At 40.5% G+C, this 18,795-nt stretch overlaps 1 protein-coding gene across 2 annotated transcripts in view; it reads left to right on the top strand.

Annotated features, from left to right (window-relative positions):
* Positions 1-18,795, top strand: part of ROR2 (receptor tyrosine kinase like orphan receptor 2) — a 237,037-nt gene that overhangs the window by 196,591 nt on the left and 21,651 nt on the right. For both annotated transcript variants that reach the window (XR_011465068.1, XM_070375237.1), the window contains exons 3-4: positions 3,344-3,631; positions 4,418-4,448. Coding sequence is in view for 1 of the 2 variants with exons in the window: in XM_070375237.1 (XP_070231338.1) it covers positions 3,344-3,631; positions 4,418-4,448 (319 nt within the window). In the remaining variant the exon portion in view is untranslated. The remainder of the gene's footprint in view (positions 1-3,343; positions 3,632-4,417; positions 4,449-18,795) is intronic.

Here is an 18,795-nt window from a genome sequence, read left to right as displayed (position 1 = left end):
TAATACTGTATAATACTGTACTGTAATAGGTTTATAATATTTTCTATATAAATAATACATAAAAACAAATAAGCACAAAAAATTAAGAAGACATTTTCAATCTTTCAGTATAGTACCTGGAAAAGTACAGTAGTACCAGCTACATCACCACTGTTTTTGCACTTGCTTCCAGACATCCTGGGCTTGAAATAAAGATACCATGCTACTGTACTCTGTACAGTTCTACACTAAAGTACACAAAAGTGTAACCACATGTACAGCGTGCACGCATGTGACAGTGTATGCCAGATACGTGAACCAACTTACATGATTAGACATGCGAATGCACGTTCAAATCTTTGAAAGTTTGAAACTTGGAGGTTCCAATGTAGGGGACTTACTGTAGATGGTTTCACAGTGCCCCACCCGGTGGGTGGGTGAGGGTTAACATCACATGCTCTGTGCCCACATGAAAGGCAAACCAAAAGGAGGTCATCTTCCCTGTTCTGCATTTCTCAGAAAAGGAGCCTTCCTGGAGTAAAGACTAGGTCTAAAACCACCATCAGTTATCAATCAGGGGTGTAGGAGAAGCTGTTCACTGGAGCGGAGAAGGATTTCAGGTTTTTGTACTCCTTCAATGTGAAAAAACAAGATATTCTTGAAAAGAAGTAGACCATGAGAGTCTGTGTATAGAGTAACTGGACAGTCTCGAGCTCTCCCCAGGTTTCCTTCTATAAGTTGTACAAAAGGAACCCTCTCCTTAACTTTCTCCTCTGAGAGGTTCTCTCCCTTTCTTCTCTTTCTTGATTCATATTTTTTTTTCCACGTTGAAGAAGATCCTCCTATGTCTTTCAAGATATTTAGATGATCAATGGAGATGTCCCAAGTTGATGTATGCAAATACCCTAAAAATAGAGGAAGGTGGTGGCAGAACTGCTTTTAAGCCAGTCCTCCAAATAGATGACTCAGTCTTAGCCCTCAGAACCCTAGGCCTGCTCCTTTTAGATTTTTGCTAGTCAGCTTGGAGACACAGATCCTTACACTCCTGTGTCTGTGTCTCCCAGGAAGTCATGGAGTGTCAAAGGCCTTTGGAAAAACTGTCATCAGTGTAGAGATGAGAAGTATAATTAAACTTGTACCAGACAGAAGAGATCATGGTGACTTTAATCTAATATGTCATTTGCTATTTTAAGTTATGATTTGATGACTATTTTACATGCCCTACTGTGCTTTTTAGTGTTATGAAACCTTAATGAAGCATTTGAATCTTAAACAACTTGTAACTTCTTGGGTTCTGGCCAGAATACAGTGAAACGACGTGTTTGCTATAATCTGGGCAGCCCAGATTATACCATAGCAACTGCTTCGGACTGTCAGATTAGATCTCATTTTGGTTTCAAAAATGCAAGATCTAGTGCAGGAGCCTCAGCAGGAACGCAGGTCTCCCCAGGTTGAGGCTGTGTGGTTAGTGGACAACCATGACATCCAGAATGTTACCTGCTTGATTTAGCCTCTTTCCAGAGTTTTGTCATTAACATTTCAGTTACCTTCTGGCTTTGTGTCATCAATAAGAATTCTCTTGTACAACTTAATTCACTGCATTAAAAAGGGGGTTGGCTAGCAGAAAATAAAGTTGAACCTAATAATGTTGTTAATAATAATCACAAATAGTAATCAGCCCTAGTTAGTGACACCTCTCTACACAGATATCTACCCATTCTCCCTTGTGAAGGGAAACTATCTTCATCTTGAAATTCACAGCCTCCTGCCTCTTCAGCTTCTTCCTATCTCCTTCACCCAGCCTGTGAAACTTATCCCCGGGGTCCACTAGAAATCCTATAGTTTTTCATCCAGTTAAATCAGTAATACAGATATGTGCCATCTTTCCATCTTCTACTTCATTAAATAAAACGAAAAAGAGACCAACCAGAAATCAAGACACAAGATTTAGAACAGTACTATCCTTTATAGTCTTTTTCAGATTGCTCTGTTGTCTTAGTTTGTCTGCAGTGATCTCATCTCCTGATGATTGATTGTCTTGTCTCTCTAGCCTTAGTGGGTTTTTTTGGTGTTATGGAATTTTAGTGTGCATGTTTATCTTAACAGAGAGTATCCCTCCAGCCCCTGACCAGCAGCACGTGCACACACACACACATGCACACACACACACACAGACACACGCACAAATCCCTCCCAACTGCTGTCTGTTTCACTTCCTCTTGTTCCCCATGGTTTGTGTCACTAGCTGAGAGCTCCTGACTGTGATTGAATGGGGCCCCACATTCCAGGGCAGCATTTCCAGCCCTACTTGCTCTGTATTTCGGGTACCTTTAGGCCCTGTTTTCCCTCTTGAATTCGAATCTGGGATGGTTTCTTCCTGGTTCTGCCCTGGTGCAGTGGGACAGAGCCTTCCGCAACACTCAGCCTTGTTGTTTTTGTTCTGTTCAGACCAACGATTAGCTTGTTTGTGAGGATGTCTCTGTTTTGTCACACACTGTCTTCTTCTCATTTCCTTATTGTGGCTTGTGCTTGATGGTGTGGTAGGAAAGAGGCTGGACTTTCTGAGCATGAATTTGCTTAATGAATTAGTGAGGTTAGATTAGATTTAGTGTTTGCAGAGAGAATGTGATCCTCATTGTTTGCAGATTCTGTATTTTCAAGTTTACTTATAACCTAAAATGTGTTTGTAACCCCCAAATCAATTCTCAGAGCATTCATAGACATGCCTACAGCAGTCAAAATTTTGATTTGCTGATTCACATGTTCCCTGATGAGCTTGTACAAAACAACACTCTGTCTAATGCCCCAGCTCATACTGTAAACAAATGTCCTTTCCATGGTCTGTTTAGTGCCATGTATTTGCATTTTTGTGCTTTTTGTTGGTGATTGGCTATTTAAAATGCTCCCAGTAATGGTGCTGAAGTCCCGTCTGGTGCCGTAAACACAAGTGTGCCTTAGGGTGAACGCGTGTGTGTTAGATAAGCGTCTTTCAGACCAAGTTATAGGGCTGTTGGTTGTGAGCTCAGTGTTAATGAATCAACAGTACTTATTAAATAAAGTGTCTTTAAACTGAAGCACACTAAAACAAGGTTCTTTATTGATCAGTTGGTGAGAATGCTGTGAGCCGAGGCAATCAGGAGCCTCACCCGTCTTTCTTCAGGAGCAGCCCATTCCCTATTTGCTCCTTCAGTGGTGGAGGCAACATTCTAGAATATAATTACCCGCATTAAGCCAATAAGGAGAGTGGAAGGTTTGTATGTGACAGTCAGAACCTCCCCCAAGCAGTTCCTAGAAGGCGCCCCAGGGAGCCCTTTCTCCCTGTTCTCACCGACATTTGCTCTTCTCTGATTCTTCTCCTTTGCAGGGTACTTTCTGAATTTTCTGGAGCCAGTTAACAATATCACCATAGTCCAAGGCCAGACAGCGATTCTGCACTGCAAGGTGGCCGGAAACCCGCCACCCAGTGTGCGGTGGCTGAAGAACGACGCCCCGGTGGTGCAGGAGCCGCGGCGCGTCATCATCCGCAAGACGGAATACGGTTCCCGGCTGCGGATCCAGGACCTGGACACGACGGACACCGGCTACTACCAGTGCGTGGCCACCAACGGGGTGAAGACCATCACTGCCACCGGCGTCCTGTTTGTGCGACTCGGTGAGTGGGCACGGCCCCGGGCACATTGCTTAGCAGATAGGAAGGTCCCCAGCCACTGAGCACAGATTAATTTGCAGTTTGAAACTGAACACACACAAGCAACAGAGAGGAAATCAATAAAACCCTTCCCCGAGGCCTTTCCCATTGTGCATGAGGTCCCCAGCTTAACCTGTTACCCATTTACTAGTAATAAAAGAAAATAGACGCAGATGGAGGGGTCTATAAACCTGGAGTGCAGAAAATAATGCCAGACATGTTGTGTGTCAGGAGGTCACCCCCACGGGGGAGGCCCAGGCGATCCAGACAGGCACCCACCCACCCACGGAAACCCGACCCAGCGCAGAGGATGGGTGGGGAACAGAAGGTGAGCACGATTCTGTACTCTTGTACTTATCACAGGTGGCACAAAGCAATCAACTGGCAGACAGAGATGTATCCCTTTCATCCGAGTTATGAGGAGGTCCCTACCATGCCCCAGCCATTTTGTCACCAGTGAGTAAGACAGATCTTGTGAATCAAGGTTGGATGAGAAGAAAGAAAAGACAGCAAAAATTCCCAAAATATCTCTCGATGTTTCTGCATCAACAGAGAGCACCCCTTCCATCCTCAGTGGGTTTTGCCATCCCTGGCATATAATCTTGGGCAGGGGCAGAGCTGGAGGCTGAAGATGGCTCACCACAAATGAGCACCCTGGGCTGCGGTTGCCTTTACCACGGGCCAGATTGGAAAAAAAATTTATTCCAAATCATGAAGTATTAATAACTTGTCTTTTTTTTTTAATTTTAGGTCCAACACACAGCCCAAATCATAACTTTCAGTAAGTATCTGCTTTCCTCAAACCATTTTCTCATTCTTTGTGGGCTTCCGTTATGTAAGAATCCAGGTTATAAATTGGGCAAACATATGTCTTTGCTGAATTTGCTAGAGGTTGGCTAGACTTCACACAGGGATGGCAATGTGCTTGCTTTGGGCTGAAAACAGTTGTATTTTCCATGTTGAGTGTTAGGGAAAAAGCCATAAAAACACTGATAGTTGTTTTCAGAGATTATGACCTTACAGGACAACAGGAGGCAGAGTAAGTGTACAGACCATTCTGCCGGGGCTGCCAAGACCCTAATGTCCCAAGAACATTTGAAACAGGGAAGTGGATGCGTGCATGCTAAGTCACTTCAGTCATGTCCAACTCTTTGCAACCCCATGGACTATAGCCTGCCAGGCTCCTCTGTCCATGGGATTCTCCAGGCAAGAATACTGGAGTGCCCTCCATGCCCTCCTCCAGGGGATCTTCCCAACCCAGGGATCAAACCCATGTCTCTTACATCTCCTGCATTGACAAGTGGGTTCTTTACCACAAGTGCCACCTGGGAAGCCCAAACAGGGAGGTAGTTACCCTGAAATCTCAGCACCACCCATAACCACACCACCAGCTACGGTCTATGAAATGTGTGCTCATGGAGCCTCCACCATGGGGTGGGGGTCGGGGGTTCTCAGACCCATTTCAGAGATGAGGAGACTGAGGCTCAGAACCTGGCTCACTGGTCTTCACCTAGCTGTGGGCAAGTTCTGGCTGTGAACTCAGGCCTCTCTTTTGCTGATGCAGCCTCTTTTCTCCTCCGGACATCACAGGTCCATGAGAATCACTCTTTTCAGCCCCTGTGTTTGAGGTTAGCAGTGGCTGTGGATTCCTCATTTCCTGGACAGGCCATTGCTTCATCTCCCAAAGTTCTGAGCAGTGGCACAGACACTGTGTTGATCAGCCAAGCAGTGTCTGCTTATCTGTGTCCCCCTGCAGCCTCATAAACACTGGCCGTTGCGCTGAGGTAGGGAAATGCACCGTCTCACTTTTGTTCACTTTTTCACATAAATTAATATTGAACTTGACATGTTTAATTAACAGTGTCAGTGTGTTTTACATTTCCCTGATGGTCTTTCTCCTGCTCTCTGTCTGTGGGAATTCCTGTTGTTTCCCACCTGCACAGTGGCCGCTTTGTTAGGCTGGTGGACAGTTTCTCTAGGGGAGATTCTGGGGAGTAGGACAGGCAGGGACACAGGATGCACCTCTCATAAGAGAAAACCTGCCAGTGGCGGGTGGGTGGGGAGGGCACAGAGGTCACATCCCTGCCACAGTGTGGACCCATTTCTCTTATCTTCCAAGATGATTCTCACATCCATTCATTTCTGCTGCTCGGAAGGAGGAAAACTGATACTGACTGCTTTGTTCTCCCTTTCTGTCACCAGTGAGGCCGTGATAGACATTTCCTAGCTTATGGTGCTTCTTTGTCAGCTGGTTCTTCATAGTCTTTGCCCGTGATCCTCACATTGTTTGTTTCTTAATTATTTTTAATAATTGTGTCTTATTTCTTGCTGGAGAGGATGTAGAGGAAGAGGAATCCTCCTACACTGCTGGTGGGAAGGTAAATTGGTACAGCCACTATGGAGAACAGTATGGAGGTTCCTTAAACAACTAAGAACAGTTACTATATCATTCTGCAGTCCCACTCCTGGGTGTATATTCAGAGAAAACCATAATTTGAAAAAGACACCTGCACCCCTATGTTCATAGCAGCACTATTTGCAATAGCAAGACATGGAAGAAGCCTAGATGCCCACTGACAGATGAGTGGATAGGAAGATGTGTGGTGTATATACAATGGGATTACTCAGCTGTAAAAATAAATGAAACAATGTCATTTGCAGCAACATGGATGAACCTAGAGATTATCATATTAAGTGAAGTAATTCTGACAAAGACAAATACCAAACGATATCACTTATACGTGAAACTTAAAAAGATGATACAAATGAACTTATTTACAAACCTTATTTACACAAATAATAGACTTATGATTATCAAAGTGGATAATGGGGTAGAGAGGGGAGAGATAAATTAGGAGTTTCAGATTAACAGATATACACTACTATATATAAAATAGGTAAACAAGGCCCTGCTGAATAGCACAGGGAACTCTATTCAATATTTTGTAATAACCTATAAGGGAAAAGAATCTGAAAAAACATATATATGTGTAAGTGAATGGCTTTGTTGTACACTTGAAATTACACAAATTGTAAATTAAGTATATTTCAATAAAAAAGACGTAATTAAAACATTGAAAAAATAAAAATCATAGAAATCAATGACAAAAATTAATGTCTTATTTCTTGATTGTGTAGCAGTTAATATTCTTCTGTCATTTATTAATAATTGCCAGTAATTGTATGGGTGTTTATGTTGTCTTGTTAAAGAACACACTAATTTCCTTGAAGAATTCTGATGTTATTTTGATTAGAATTGCAATGAATTTTTAGATAAATTTGGTTGAAAATTAATACCTAAATCAAATTGTTCTATCAAGGACCACTTTCTTTGTGTTTTAAGATATTCTTTTCCATGACATTTTATTATGAAAAATTCAACCACATGAAAAAGTAGAAAGAATTTTACGGTGGACATGCAATCCATATACCTGCCAATGAGATGCTGCCATTTACATTTTACTCTGTTGGCTATTTTTACATACATTTCTATTCATCAGTCATCTAATTTTTTATTCATTTCAATAAGTTGCAGATATTTGTACACTTATCCTGAAATATTTTACATACCATTATGGATTATGATATCACTTAGCAATATTATGGGAATCATTAACAAGAGTTCAACATCTGTGTACTTACTATTCTCATCTCTTCTTTTTGAGTTAAACTTGCATACAATGAAATGCACAGATCTTATGTATTCTATTAATAAGCTCCAAAAATGTGAAAACCTCTACACTATAAACCCTTATCCAGGCACAGAACATTCCTATTATTCTAGAAAGTTCCATGATCCAACTTCTTAATCACTACTCCCCCACCCCAGGCAATAATTGTCCTGACTTTTTTTCTACCATGAGCTAAGTTTACATGTTTTAGAACTGCATAGAAATGAAATCCTGTAGCACGTAGACACTTGAACCTGGTTTCCTTCAGTTCAGTGCAGTTGCTCAGTTGTGTCCAACTCTTTGTGACCCCATGAACCACAGCATGCCAGGCCTCCCTGTCCATCACCAACTCCTGGAGTCCACCCAAACCCATGTCCATCGAGTCAGTGATACCATCCAGCCATCTCATCCTCTGTCATCCGCTTCTCCTCCTGCCCTCAATCTTTCCCAACATCAGGGTCTTTTCAAATGAGTCAGCTTTTCACATCAGGTGGCCAAAGTGGAGTTTCAGCTTCAACATCAATCCTTCCAATGAACACCCAGGACAGATCTCCTTTAGGATGGACTGGTAGGATCTCCTTGCAGTCCAAGGGACTCTCAAAAGTCTCCTCCAACACCACAGTTCAAAAGCATCAATTCTTCAGCACTCAGCTTTCTTTATAGTCCAACTCTCACATCCATATATGACTACTGGAAAAACCATAGCCTTGACTAGATGGACCTTTGTTGGCAAAGTAATATCTCTGCTTTTTAATATGCTCTCTAGGTTAGTCATAACTTTCCTTCCAAGGAGTAAGTGTCTTTTAATTTCATGGCTGAAATCACCATCTGCAGTGATTTTGGAGCCCCAAAAAATAAAGTCATCCACTGTTTCCCCATCTATTTGCCATGAAGGGATGGGGACCAGATGCCATGATCTTATTTTTCTGAATGTTGAGCTTTAAGCCAACTTTTTCACTCTCCTCTTTCACTTTTATCAAGAGGCTCTTTAGTTCTTCTTCACTTTCTGCCATAAAGGTGGTGTCATCTGTATATCTGAGGTTATTGATATTTCTCCCAGCAATCTTGATTCCAGCTTGTGCTTCTTCCAGTCCAGTGTTTCTCATGATGTACTCTGCATAGAAGTTAAATAAGCAGGGTGACGATATACAGCCTTGATGTACTCCTTTTCCTATTTGGAACCAATCTGTTGTTCCATGTCCAGTTCTAACTGTTGCTTCTTGACCTGCATACAGATTTCTCAGGAGGCAGGTCAGGTGGTCTGGTATGCCCATCTCTTTCAGAATTTTCCACAGTTTATTGGGATCCACACAGTCAAAGGCTTTGACATAGTCAGTAAAGCAGAAATAGATGTTTTTCTGGAACTCTCTTTCTTTTTTGACAATCCAGTGAATGTTAGCAATTTGATCTCTGGTTCCTCTGCCTTTTCTAAAACCAGGTTGAACATCTGGAAGTTCATGGTTCACGTATTGCTGAAGCCTGGCTTGGAGAATTTAGAGCATTACTTCACTAGCGTGTGAGATGAGTGCAATTGTGCGGTAGTTTGAGCATTCTTGGCATTGCCTTTCTTTGGGATTGGAATGAAAACTGATCTTTTCCAGTCCTGTGGCCACTGCTGAGTTTTCCAAATTTGCTGACATATTCAGTGCAGCACTTTCACAGCATCATCTTTCAGGATTTGAAATAGCTCAACTGAAATTCCATCACCTCCACTAGCTTTGTTCATAGTGATGCTCCCTAGGGCCCACTTGACTTCACATTCCAGGATGTCTGGCTCTAGGTGTGTGACCACACTATTGTGATTATCTGGGTCATGAAGATCGTTTTTGTGTAGTTCTTCTGTGTATTCTTGCCACCTCTTCTTAATATCTTCTGCTTCTGTTAGGTCCATACCATTTCTGTCCTTTATTGAGCCCATCTTGGCATGAAATGTTCCCTTGGTATCTCTAATTTTCTTGAAGAGATCTCTAGTCTTTCCCATTCTGTTGTTTTCCTCTATTTCTTTGCATTGATAGCTGAGGAAGGCTTTTCTTATCTCCCCTTGCTATTCTTTGGAACTCTGCATTGAAATGGTTATATCTTTCCTTTTCTCCTTTGCTTTTTGCTTCTCTTCTTTTCACAGCTATTTGTAAGGCCTCCTCAGACAGCCATTTTGCTTTTTTGCATTTCTTTTCCATGGGGATGGTCTTGCTTCCTATCTCCTGTACAATGTCATGAACCTCCGTCCATAGTTCATCAGACACTCTGTTTATCAGATCTAGTTCCTTAAATCTATTTCTTACTTCCACTGTATAATCATAAGGGATTTGATTTAGGTCATACCTGAATGGTCCAGTGGTTTTCCCCACTTTCTTCAGTTTCAGTCTGAATTTGGCAATAAGGAGTTCATGGTCTGAGCCACAGTCATCTTCCGGTCTTGTTTTTGCTGACTGTATAGAGTTTCTCCATCTTTGGCTGCAAAGAATATAATCAATCTGATTTTGGTGTTGACCATCTGATGATGTCCATGTGTAGAGTCTTCTCTTGTGTTGTTGGAAGAGGGTGTTTACTATGACCAGTGAGTTCTCTTGGAAAAACTCTATTAGCCTTTGCCCTGCTTCATTCTGTACTCCAAGGCCAAATTTGCCTGTTATTCTAGGTATTTCTTGACTTCCTACTTTTGTATTCCAGTCTCCTATAATGAAAAAGACATCTTTTTTGGGTGTTAGTCTAAAAGGTCTTGTAGGTCTTCATAGAATCATTCAACTTCAGCTTCTTCAGCGTTACTGGTCGGGGCATAGACTTGGATTACTGTGATATTGAATGGTTTGCCTTGGAAATGAACAGAGATCATTCTGTCATTTTTGAGATTGCATCCAAGTACTTCATTTCGGACTCTTTTGTTGACTATGATGGCTACTCCGTTTCTTCTAAGGGATTCCTGCCCCCAGTAGTAGATATAATGGTCATCTGAGTTAAATGTCAAGTGATTTCCTTCACTTGACATAATATTCTCAAAATCGTCTATGCAGTACATGTTTTGGTAGACAGCTGCTTTTTATTGCTGAATGGCATTCCCTTGTTTGACTATTTCATTTGATTTATCCACTTTCCTGTTGATGGACACTTGGGAAGATTGCATCTTTTCATGTTGATGAATATTTTCATTTCTTTTAGATAAATTTCCAGAGTTCAAAGTGCTGACTTATCAGATATGTATATGCTGAGCTTTGTAACAAATACCAGACCTTTCCCTAAGGTAGTTGTACCACTTTGTACTCCCACCACTAGGTAGGAGAATTCTGGTTGCTGCAATGTTTGCCAGCATTTGATCTGGTTGTTCTTTCTATAATAAATTGAGCCATTTTTATGTGTATGTAGTGGTTCCAGTGATCTTTGTGTCATTCTGACTTCTTGAAAAAGTAATTTCTTTATTAGTCATTTTAAATTTTCAAACAAGTGCATTTAGAACAATGAAGTTTCCTCTGAATATCATTTTGGCTATATCTTTTTCCCCTCCAGGTATATAAGCTTTTGTTTTTTGTTGTCTTCTGATTTTTGTTGTATGATTATCAGTGAATTTGCGATGTATTTTACAGTTGGTAATTGGTGAAGATTTTCTTTATACTTAACTATTGTTCTCTAGTCGCTAAGTTGTGTCCGACTCTTGCGATCCCATGAACTGTAGCCTGCCAGGCTCCTTGGTCCATAGGATTCTCCAGGCAAGCATACTGAAGTGGGTTGCCATTTCCTTCTCCAATGTATGGCAAGATTGTCTTCAAAAGTAATAAAGAATTTCATAGGATTCTCCAGGCAAGCATACTGAAGTGGGTTGCCATTTCCTTCTCCAATGTATGGCAAGATTGTCTTCAAAAGTAATAAAGAATTTCATAGACCCACTGGCAAAGCATAAGCTCTTATTTTCTTATTTCCTCATGTTTCCCAGCACATGGTATTATCAGAACTCAAAACTGTGCCAATGTCTTGGGTGTCAGTGGTAATTTATAGTAGTCTTACATTAGATTTCACCAGTAAATATTGAAGTTGAACATATTTGTATTGGTTTAATAGTCATTGGATTGCCAATGTAAATACAGTCTATTCTTATTTATGGATTCAATACTTGAAAATTTTCTTACTCAGTAAAATTTCTTCATAACCCCTAAAGTAATAATCAGGATGTTTTCATGGTCACTCATGGATATGTACAGAGCAGTGAAAAATTTGAGTTGCCCCATGCTTGCATTCGCAGCTGAGGCCTGCCATCTTGTTTCAACTGTCCTACTGTGCACACACGTCCTTTTTTGAGTCTGTTTACATTTTGTGCTTTTTATTGGTGATTTTGCTGTTTAGAGTGGCCCCAATACAGCATGAAGTGCTTTCTTGTGTTCCTAAGCACCAGAAGGCTGTGATGTGCCTTATGGAGGAAATATGTTAGATAAGCTTCATTTAGGCATGAGTTAAGTGCTGTTGGCTGAGAGCTCATTATTGATGAATCATTAACCACATTAAATAAGATGTCTTTAAACAGAAACACTCATAAAACAAGGTTATGTATTGATTGGTTGATGAAAATGTTATGATGAGACTTGTGGAAAACTATCTCTGTATTTGCCTTAGGGACAATGGCTCAGCATTTACTAGTTCAGTGTTTGTGGTGACTATATAGAAAATAACCATCATAGACAACCAGAATCAACTGTATTTTGTCCATTTTCATTGGGATATTTGCTTTTCCTTATTGCTTTGTAAGAGTTTAAAGTTATAATTTTTACATAGTTCCTACTTCATCTAGAATTGATTTTTAAGCTGGTGTAAGCCAGGGTTCTACCGTAATGTTTTCCTATCTCAATGGTCTACTGCCTTGGCACCATATAATGAATAGCCCCATCTGTAATCATTAAATTTAATATCACTTCTGTCATTGGTGAAATTTCAATACGTGTAGATCTGCTTCTAGATTCTGTTCTAGTAGCTTTTGTGCCTGGAATAAATACCACAATATTCTAACATTATATCTTTATTCCATATGTAGAGAAATATTCTCACTTATTGCTGTGGATTAAATTGTGCTCCCCTCCACCAAATTCAGATATTGAAGCCTTAATCCCCCTTCATGTGACTGTATTGGAGACAGCATCTTAAAGGATGTTATTAAGGTTAAATGAGATCATAAGGGTGAGGCTCTGACCTAGTAGGACTTGTGTCCTTATAGGAAGAGGAAGAAACATTAGAGATCTCTGTCTCTTTTCTCTGCCATGTGGGGACACAGCTAGAAGGGAGCCGTCTGAAAGCTGGGAACTAAATAGGGTGACACTTTGATGTTGAACTTCTCAGTGTCTAGAACTGTGAGAAAGCAGTGTGTGTTGTTTAAGCGTCCCAGTCTGTGCTATTTTGTTATGGCAGCCTGAGCTGGCTAATCTAGCTACCTCGGCTCAGCTGGTAAAGAATCCACCTGCAATGCCGGAGACCTGGGTTCGATCCCTGGGTTGGGAAGATTCCCCTGGAGAAGGGAATGGCTACCCACTCCAGTATTCTGGCCTGGAGAATTCCATGGACATGTGACATGGGGTCGCAAAGAGTCAGACACGATGAGTTACTTTCACTATTACTACACCAATTCTTCTAAATTATCTTGACTGTTAATTTTATTCTTCCATCTGAATTTTACCAGTTTGTATTTTTATCAGAATTGCTTGGTGGTTTGATTTTGGCAGTTACTTTTTTAGATACAGAGGTGATTGTGTAGTGTTCTGCTTTCAACATATTAATATGATGTTATGTAACAGAGTTCCTATTATTAACTACAGTTCTAGAGTGAAATCCATTCGGTCAGAATGACATATTCTTTTAATATGCTACTGAGTTGATCTGCTCGCTTTGTGTTGGCAGATGACCCTCTATTTGGATACTTCATGGTCGAAGGCAGTTGTCTTTTTGTGGCCACTATTCTTTTCTTCCCATTGACTGTGATTGTGTTTAACCTCCTTTATATTATCTCGGCAACTTGACCGAAACAAAGACAAAAAAGAGGGAACATCAGCAGGCTTAAAACAGAATTATCCATGTTCTCTGTTTTTGTCTCTGGAATATCTGTAGCTTTTCTGATGCTGTGACTGTTCTCCTGGGCCCTTTCCTGAGAAAATGCACAGCAGTTAGAGCTCTTTTGCTGTTGGTCGGCTGGCATATGCTGTACCTGCAAGTGGAGAACTGAGACGGTGAATAATCAGATAGCCCTGGTTGATCCCTGTGTACAGCATGTCAGCACTGGGGCATGCTGGTTCTGAACCGTGAACAACGATGATCCCCTCCGGGCTCATCACTCTCTTCCCTGGGCTGCTGCCCTCATGCATCCACACACACGGACGCCAGCAGTTGACTGGACATCAGTCTGTGTGTGTTGAAGGAGGTGAGGGGTGAGGTGGAAATCCTCAGAGGTTAAGGGATTTATTACCATCAAAACAGTGTTTTCCTTCCATCCAGTTGAAGGGAGGGTGAGGCGGGTGTGTATATAGAGAACAAAGGCTTTAAGAACAGGCTGTTTCTCCACAGATGTAGGTTCAAAGACTGGGTGATTATAGCTTACTCAGGTAGCAGTTTTGGTAATGCAAGGGGATTAATGTGAGGCTATGTGTCTCACATTTCATGTGTGGGTTTCAGGTCTCTCTGCTCTTTTAAAAAGTGCTTTATTTTCATGATGATAGATGCACACATGCAGTGCTGGGGTAGCCTAGTGATACTGAAGTCAGCTGATGGGGTAGCAGGACAGTGATCCAGGGGGTGCTCCCTGAAGCCTGAGCTTCGGTTGTCCTGGGCCACCCCGATGATGGCCCACAAGTATGTGCATGCATAATGTGCTTCACTAAACATCTGCTTAAAGGAAAGTGTGTTGTTTTTTTGAACAATTAAAAGTTATGTTAATTACTGGCCGCTGGGAAATCATTCTCCCTGAGGCCATGTCCCGAGCACTTATTGCTTCATAACCTGCAGATAATTCCAAGGCTTCAGCCATTCTCCACCCATATGCTCATGATCCTGGTGTCTCCAGTTCCAAATCTGATTTATCTCTTTATCTCAGGCCCCCCAATTTGGCCCCATCGTGGGCATCTCCAGGGGGATGATTCACAGGCATCTCACAATTCGCCTGTCTAAACAGAACTCAGCCATTTTGTACCTCAGAGTCCTTCCATTGCTATTTTGGGGAAGTTGTCATAAGCCTAGTTCAAACTTTATCCTAATTACAGGAAAATAGCACTATTAAAAAAAAAAAAAAAAAAAAAAAAAAAAACCCTGAAACTGCCAACTGACTAGCCAGTAATTTAAAAAACCCTGAAACTGCCAAACCGACTAGCCAGTAATTTAAAAATGACTTCAGGAGAAACCAAGCTGCCTTACTAACAAGTTGGTAAAAGTAAACTAACTCAGACAAAAGGCTAACATTTAGCATTTGATGTTAAATTCATTAAACCACCAACTAATCAAATTGAGGTCTTCCCTGGTGGCTCAGATGGTAAAGAATTTGCCTGCAATGCAGGAGGTCTGGGTTCGATCCCTGGGTCAAGATCCCCTGGAGAAGGTAATGGCTACCCACTCTAGTATTCTTGCCTAAAGACTTCTATGGACAGAGGAGCTTGGCTGACTATAGTCCATGAGTCAGACATGACTGAAGTGACTTAGCATGCAATCAAATTGAGTTGGAAGGAGGGGAGAAGGCAACCTAATTTTTTTCTCTGTGACTTCTTGTGATACGTTCTTTTTTTCTGGAAAATATCAGTTCAGTTCAGTTCAGTCGCTCAGTCGTGTCCAACTCTTTGCGACCCCATGAATCGCAACACGCCAGGCCTCCCTGTCCATCACCAACTCCCAGAGTTCACTGAGACTCACATCCATCGAGTCAGTGATGCCATCCAGCCATCTCATCTTCTGTCATTCCCTTCTCCTCCTGCCCCCAATCCCTCCCAGCATCAGAGTCTTTTCCAATGAGTCAACTCTTCACATGAGGTGGCCAAAGTACTGGAGTTTCAGCTTTAGTATCATTCCTTCCAAAGAAATCCCAGGGCTGATCTCCTTCAGAATGGACTGGTTGGATCTCCTTGCAGTCCAAGGGACTCTCAAGAGTCTTCTCCAACACCACAGTTCAAAAGCATCAATTCGTCGGCTAATTCTTCGGACTAAATCCCATAGTCAATTCTTCGGGCTAAATCCCATGGTGCAGAACTTAAATAAAAATTAGAAACTTAATTCATTTTAAGATTAGTGGTAAGTGGCGAAACCCAATCACAGGTAAAGAGAATACACACACACTCTCCTTAATTCAGATCTCATAGTGACACAAATGAAAGTGTTTGTGCTTTAGCAGTAATGATAATATTAGCAGTTGATGGTGGCAGCACATTGAATGTTTCCAGTAACTCTTTGTTTTAATTTGAACCCATGTATGAGCTTCCCTGGTAGCTCAGCTGGTAAAGAATCTGCCTGCAATGTAGAAGACCCTGGTTTAATTTCTGGATTGGGAAGATCCCCTGGAGAAAGGATAGGCTACCCACTCCAGTATTCTTGGGCTTTCCTGGTGGCTTAGATGGTAAAGAATCCACCCGCAATGTGGGAGACCTGGTTTGATCCTGGGGTTAGGAAGATCCCCTGGAGGAGGACATGGCAACCCACTCCAGTATTCTTGATAGGAGCCTGGTGGGATACAGTTCATGTGGTCACAAAGAATTGGACACAACTGAGCAACTTAGCACATAAGCTAATATGCCCTGTTATGCATGGATGAGAACTTTTTACATGCTAACCTCCAGATTCACCCAAAGTCACCAGTCTTCAAGGCTGATGTGAGAGGGACCAGCCGCCTGAACATAGTAGGAGAGAATAATGTTTACTTGCTAGTGAACTATTAGTGTCGGAGCCACTGTGTCCCTGCCTCCTGTGATCCCAGTGTTAAGGATAGACATTGCAAAATCCAGTGTTTCTGAAAGGTTCAGCTGACTTTTATTTCATAACATGAATGTTGGTGTTGATTTTATGAATAAATGTGCTCAGTTCACATTTTTGCCACATCAAATATGATATCAGTATAATTGGATGCTGTAAATATTTCATCTCAGAAGTAGAGAGGAATAAGTTATGATGCCTAATTTTCAAGAAAATCATTAATTCGTCTATTCATTTTTTAAACAATTTTATATTGAGGATCAGCTATATGCCAGGCCCTGTTTAAGTTGTTGGGGGCCCACCAATGAATGAAAAAAAACAGACAAAAACTAAAATATCCTGCCTTCTGCTGCTTACATTTTCCTGGGAGACTCTTATGTCTGGCTTTTTTCACAAAATATAGCATCAGAAAGATACTTTCTGTGGTTTATTCTTTTTTATTCATAAGAGTCTGTTGTATGAAGATATTACAATGTGTTTATTACCTGTTAATGAACATTTGGGCTTCCAGTTTGGAGCAGTTATATAAATAAACTGCTATGGATGTGTAATTTTAGGGAACATGTTTTCATTTTTCTAGGATAAATCCAAGGTATGAGATTGCTCAGTCAGATGGTATGTGTATATATAAACTGTATAAGAAATAACCAAACTCTTCCCCAGAGTGATTGTCCTATTTTACACTGCCATCAGCAGTATAAGAGAGTTCCAGTTGCTCCACATCCTTACCAACGTTTGATATTGTCATTTAATTGTAGCCATTCTAGTACCTTTTGTTGCGATGATTCATCATGGTTCAGTTACATTTCCTCAATCACTGAAAATGGGACCATCTTCTAAGGACACACTTTTGTGGAGTATCTGTTAGTTCTTTTGTCCAGTTTTCACTGTGTTGTATGTCTGCCTATTGAGTTATGGGAGTTCTTTTGTCAGATATATAATGTGTTTTCTCCCAGCTTGTGGTTTGTCTTTTTTATTTTCTTAATGCTTTCTTTTGACGAGCAGGAAATTTTAATTTTGGTAAGTCTAATTTATCATTTTTTTCATTTAAGCCCCATGTCTAAGAAATCCTTGCTTTTGCCTATCTAAATACTATAAAGATACTTTTCCTGTGTATCCTTCTACTAGCTTTTAATTTTAGCTTTTATGTTTAAGTCTGTGATCATCTCCAAAGCAATTTTTGTGTATGGTGTGAGTTAATGGGTTAACTCACACCATTAACTCACACCATTAATGGGTTAACTCACACCATTAACTCACACCATTAATGTGAGTTAATAGTGTGAGTTAATGAGTTTGTTTTTCTCCATATAAAAATCCACTTGTTCTGACATCATTTTTGAAAAGACTATCCTGTCTTTTTTGAATACCTTAGTATATTTATTAAAAATCACTTGACTACATATGAAGATACATTTGGAATTCTCTGTTATGTTCTATCGATCTATCCTTATATTCCAATACTATATTGTCTTGATAAATATAAGTCTTAAAATTAAGGTATGAAATCTTCCATCATTCTTACTCTCTTTCATGATTGTTCTGGCTGCTCTAGTACCTTCACATTTCCATTTAAATTCTAGATTTAGTTTGCCAATTTCTACCAAAGTGCCTACTAGGATGTTTTTAACTTTTGATTTTGAAATAACTTCAGATTTATAAAAAAACACTACAGGAATAGTAATAACTAATCCCATATGTCTTTACCCAGGTTGACCAATTTTTGTCATTTTGCCGTAGGCTTATCATTCCCTCTGTAGCTGTTTCCAGTATTGTTGTTTGAAACATCTGAGAGTAGGTTGCATTCATTATACCACTTTGCCCTTTAACAATTCGGTGGATATTCCATAAAACCAACAATGTTTCCTTACAGAACAACAGCTTCATCTTAAGGGTGTCTGGATTGCCAGTCATACTCCAATATCTTTCATTGTCCCAGTAATGCTCTTTAGATCCCCTGCTCCTGGATACAGGCTCCTCACCATGTTTCCTTAGTCCTCTTTACTCAGCAGTAGTTCCTAGACCTTTCATGGCACTAAGATTTTTGATAAGTGAAAAGCTGTTATTGTGTAGAATATCTCTAAATTTCAGTTTGACTGATGTTTACTCACAATTACATTCTATTTATACATTTTTTACTGAAATAACATAAGTGATGTTTCCTTCTCAGGGTATCATATCTAAAGGTTTGCCCCTTATTGGTGATGTTAATTTTTCTCGCAATTTGCCCCTTATTGGCGATGTTAATCAGTTTGCCCCTTATTGGTGATACTAATTTTTCTTGCTTGGTTAAAATACATTTTCTCATTATGTAGTTATTTTTTATTTTGTAATAAAAGGAAGTTTGTGAGGAGCCTGCTAGCATTTTCATGGGGTGATACTGTACTTTGTGAGACTTGATTTTTTTAAACTACTAGTGTTCCAATCTTTGAACATGGTATGTATTTCTATTTATTTAGATTTTCTTTCCTTTCTTTCTGCAATATTTTGAAGTTTTATGTGTGGAAGTTTTGTACGTATTTTGTTAGGTTTATTTCTAAGTAC

This window comes from Bos mutus, chromosome 8, assembly GCF_027580195.1.
Source record: "Bos mutus isolate GX-2022 chromosome 8, NWIPB_WYAK_1.1, whole genome shotgun sequence".
Taxonomy (NCBI): domain Eukaryota; kingdom Metazoa; phylum Chordata; class Mammalia; order Artiodactyla; family Bovidae; genus Bos; species Bos mutus.
This window is presented reverse-complemented; position numbering and strand designations above follow the sequence as displayed.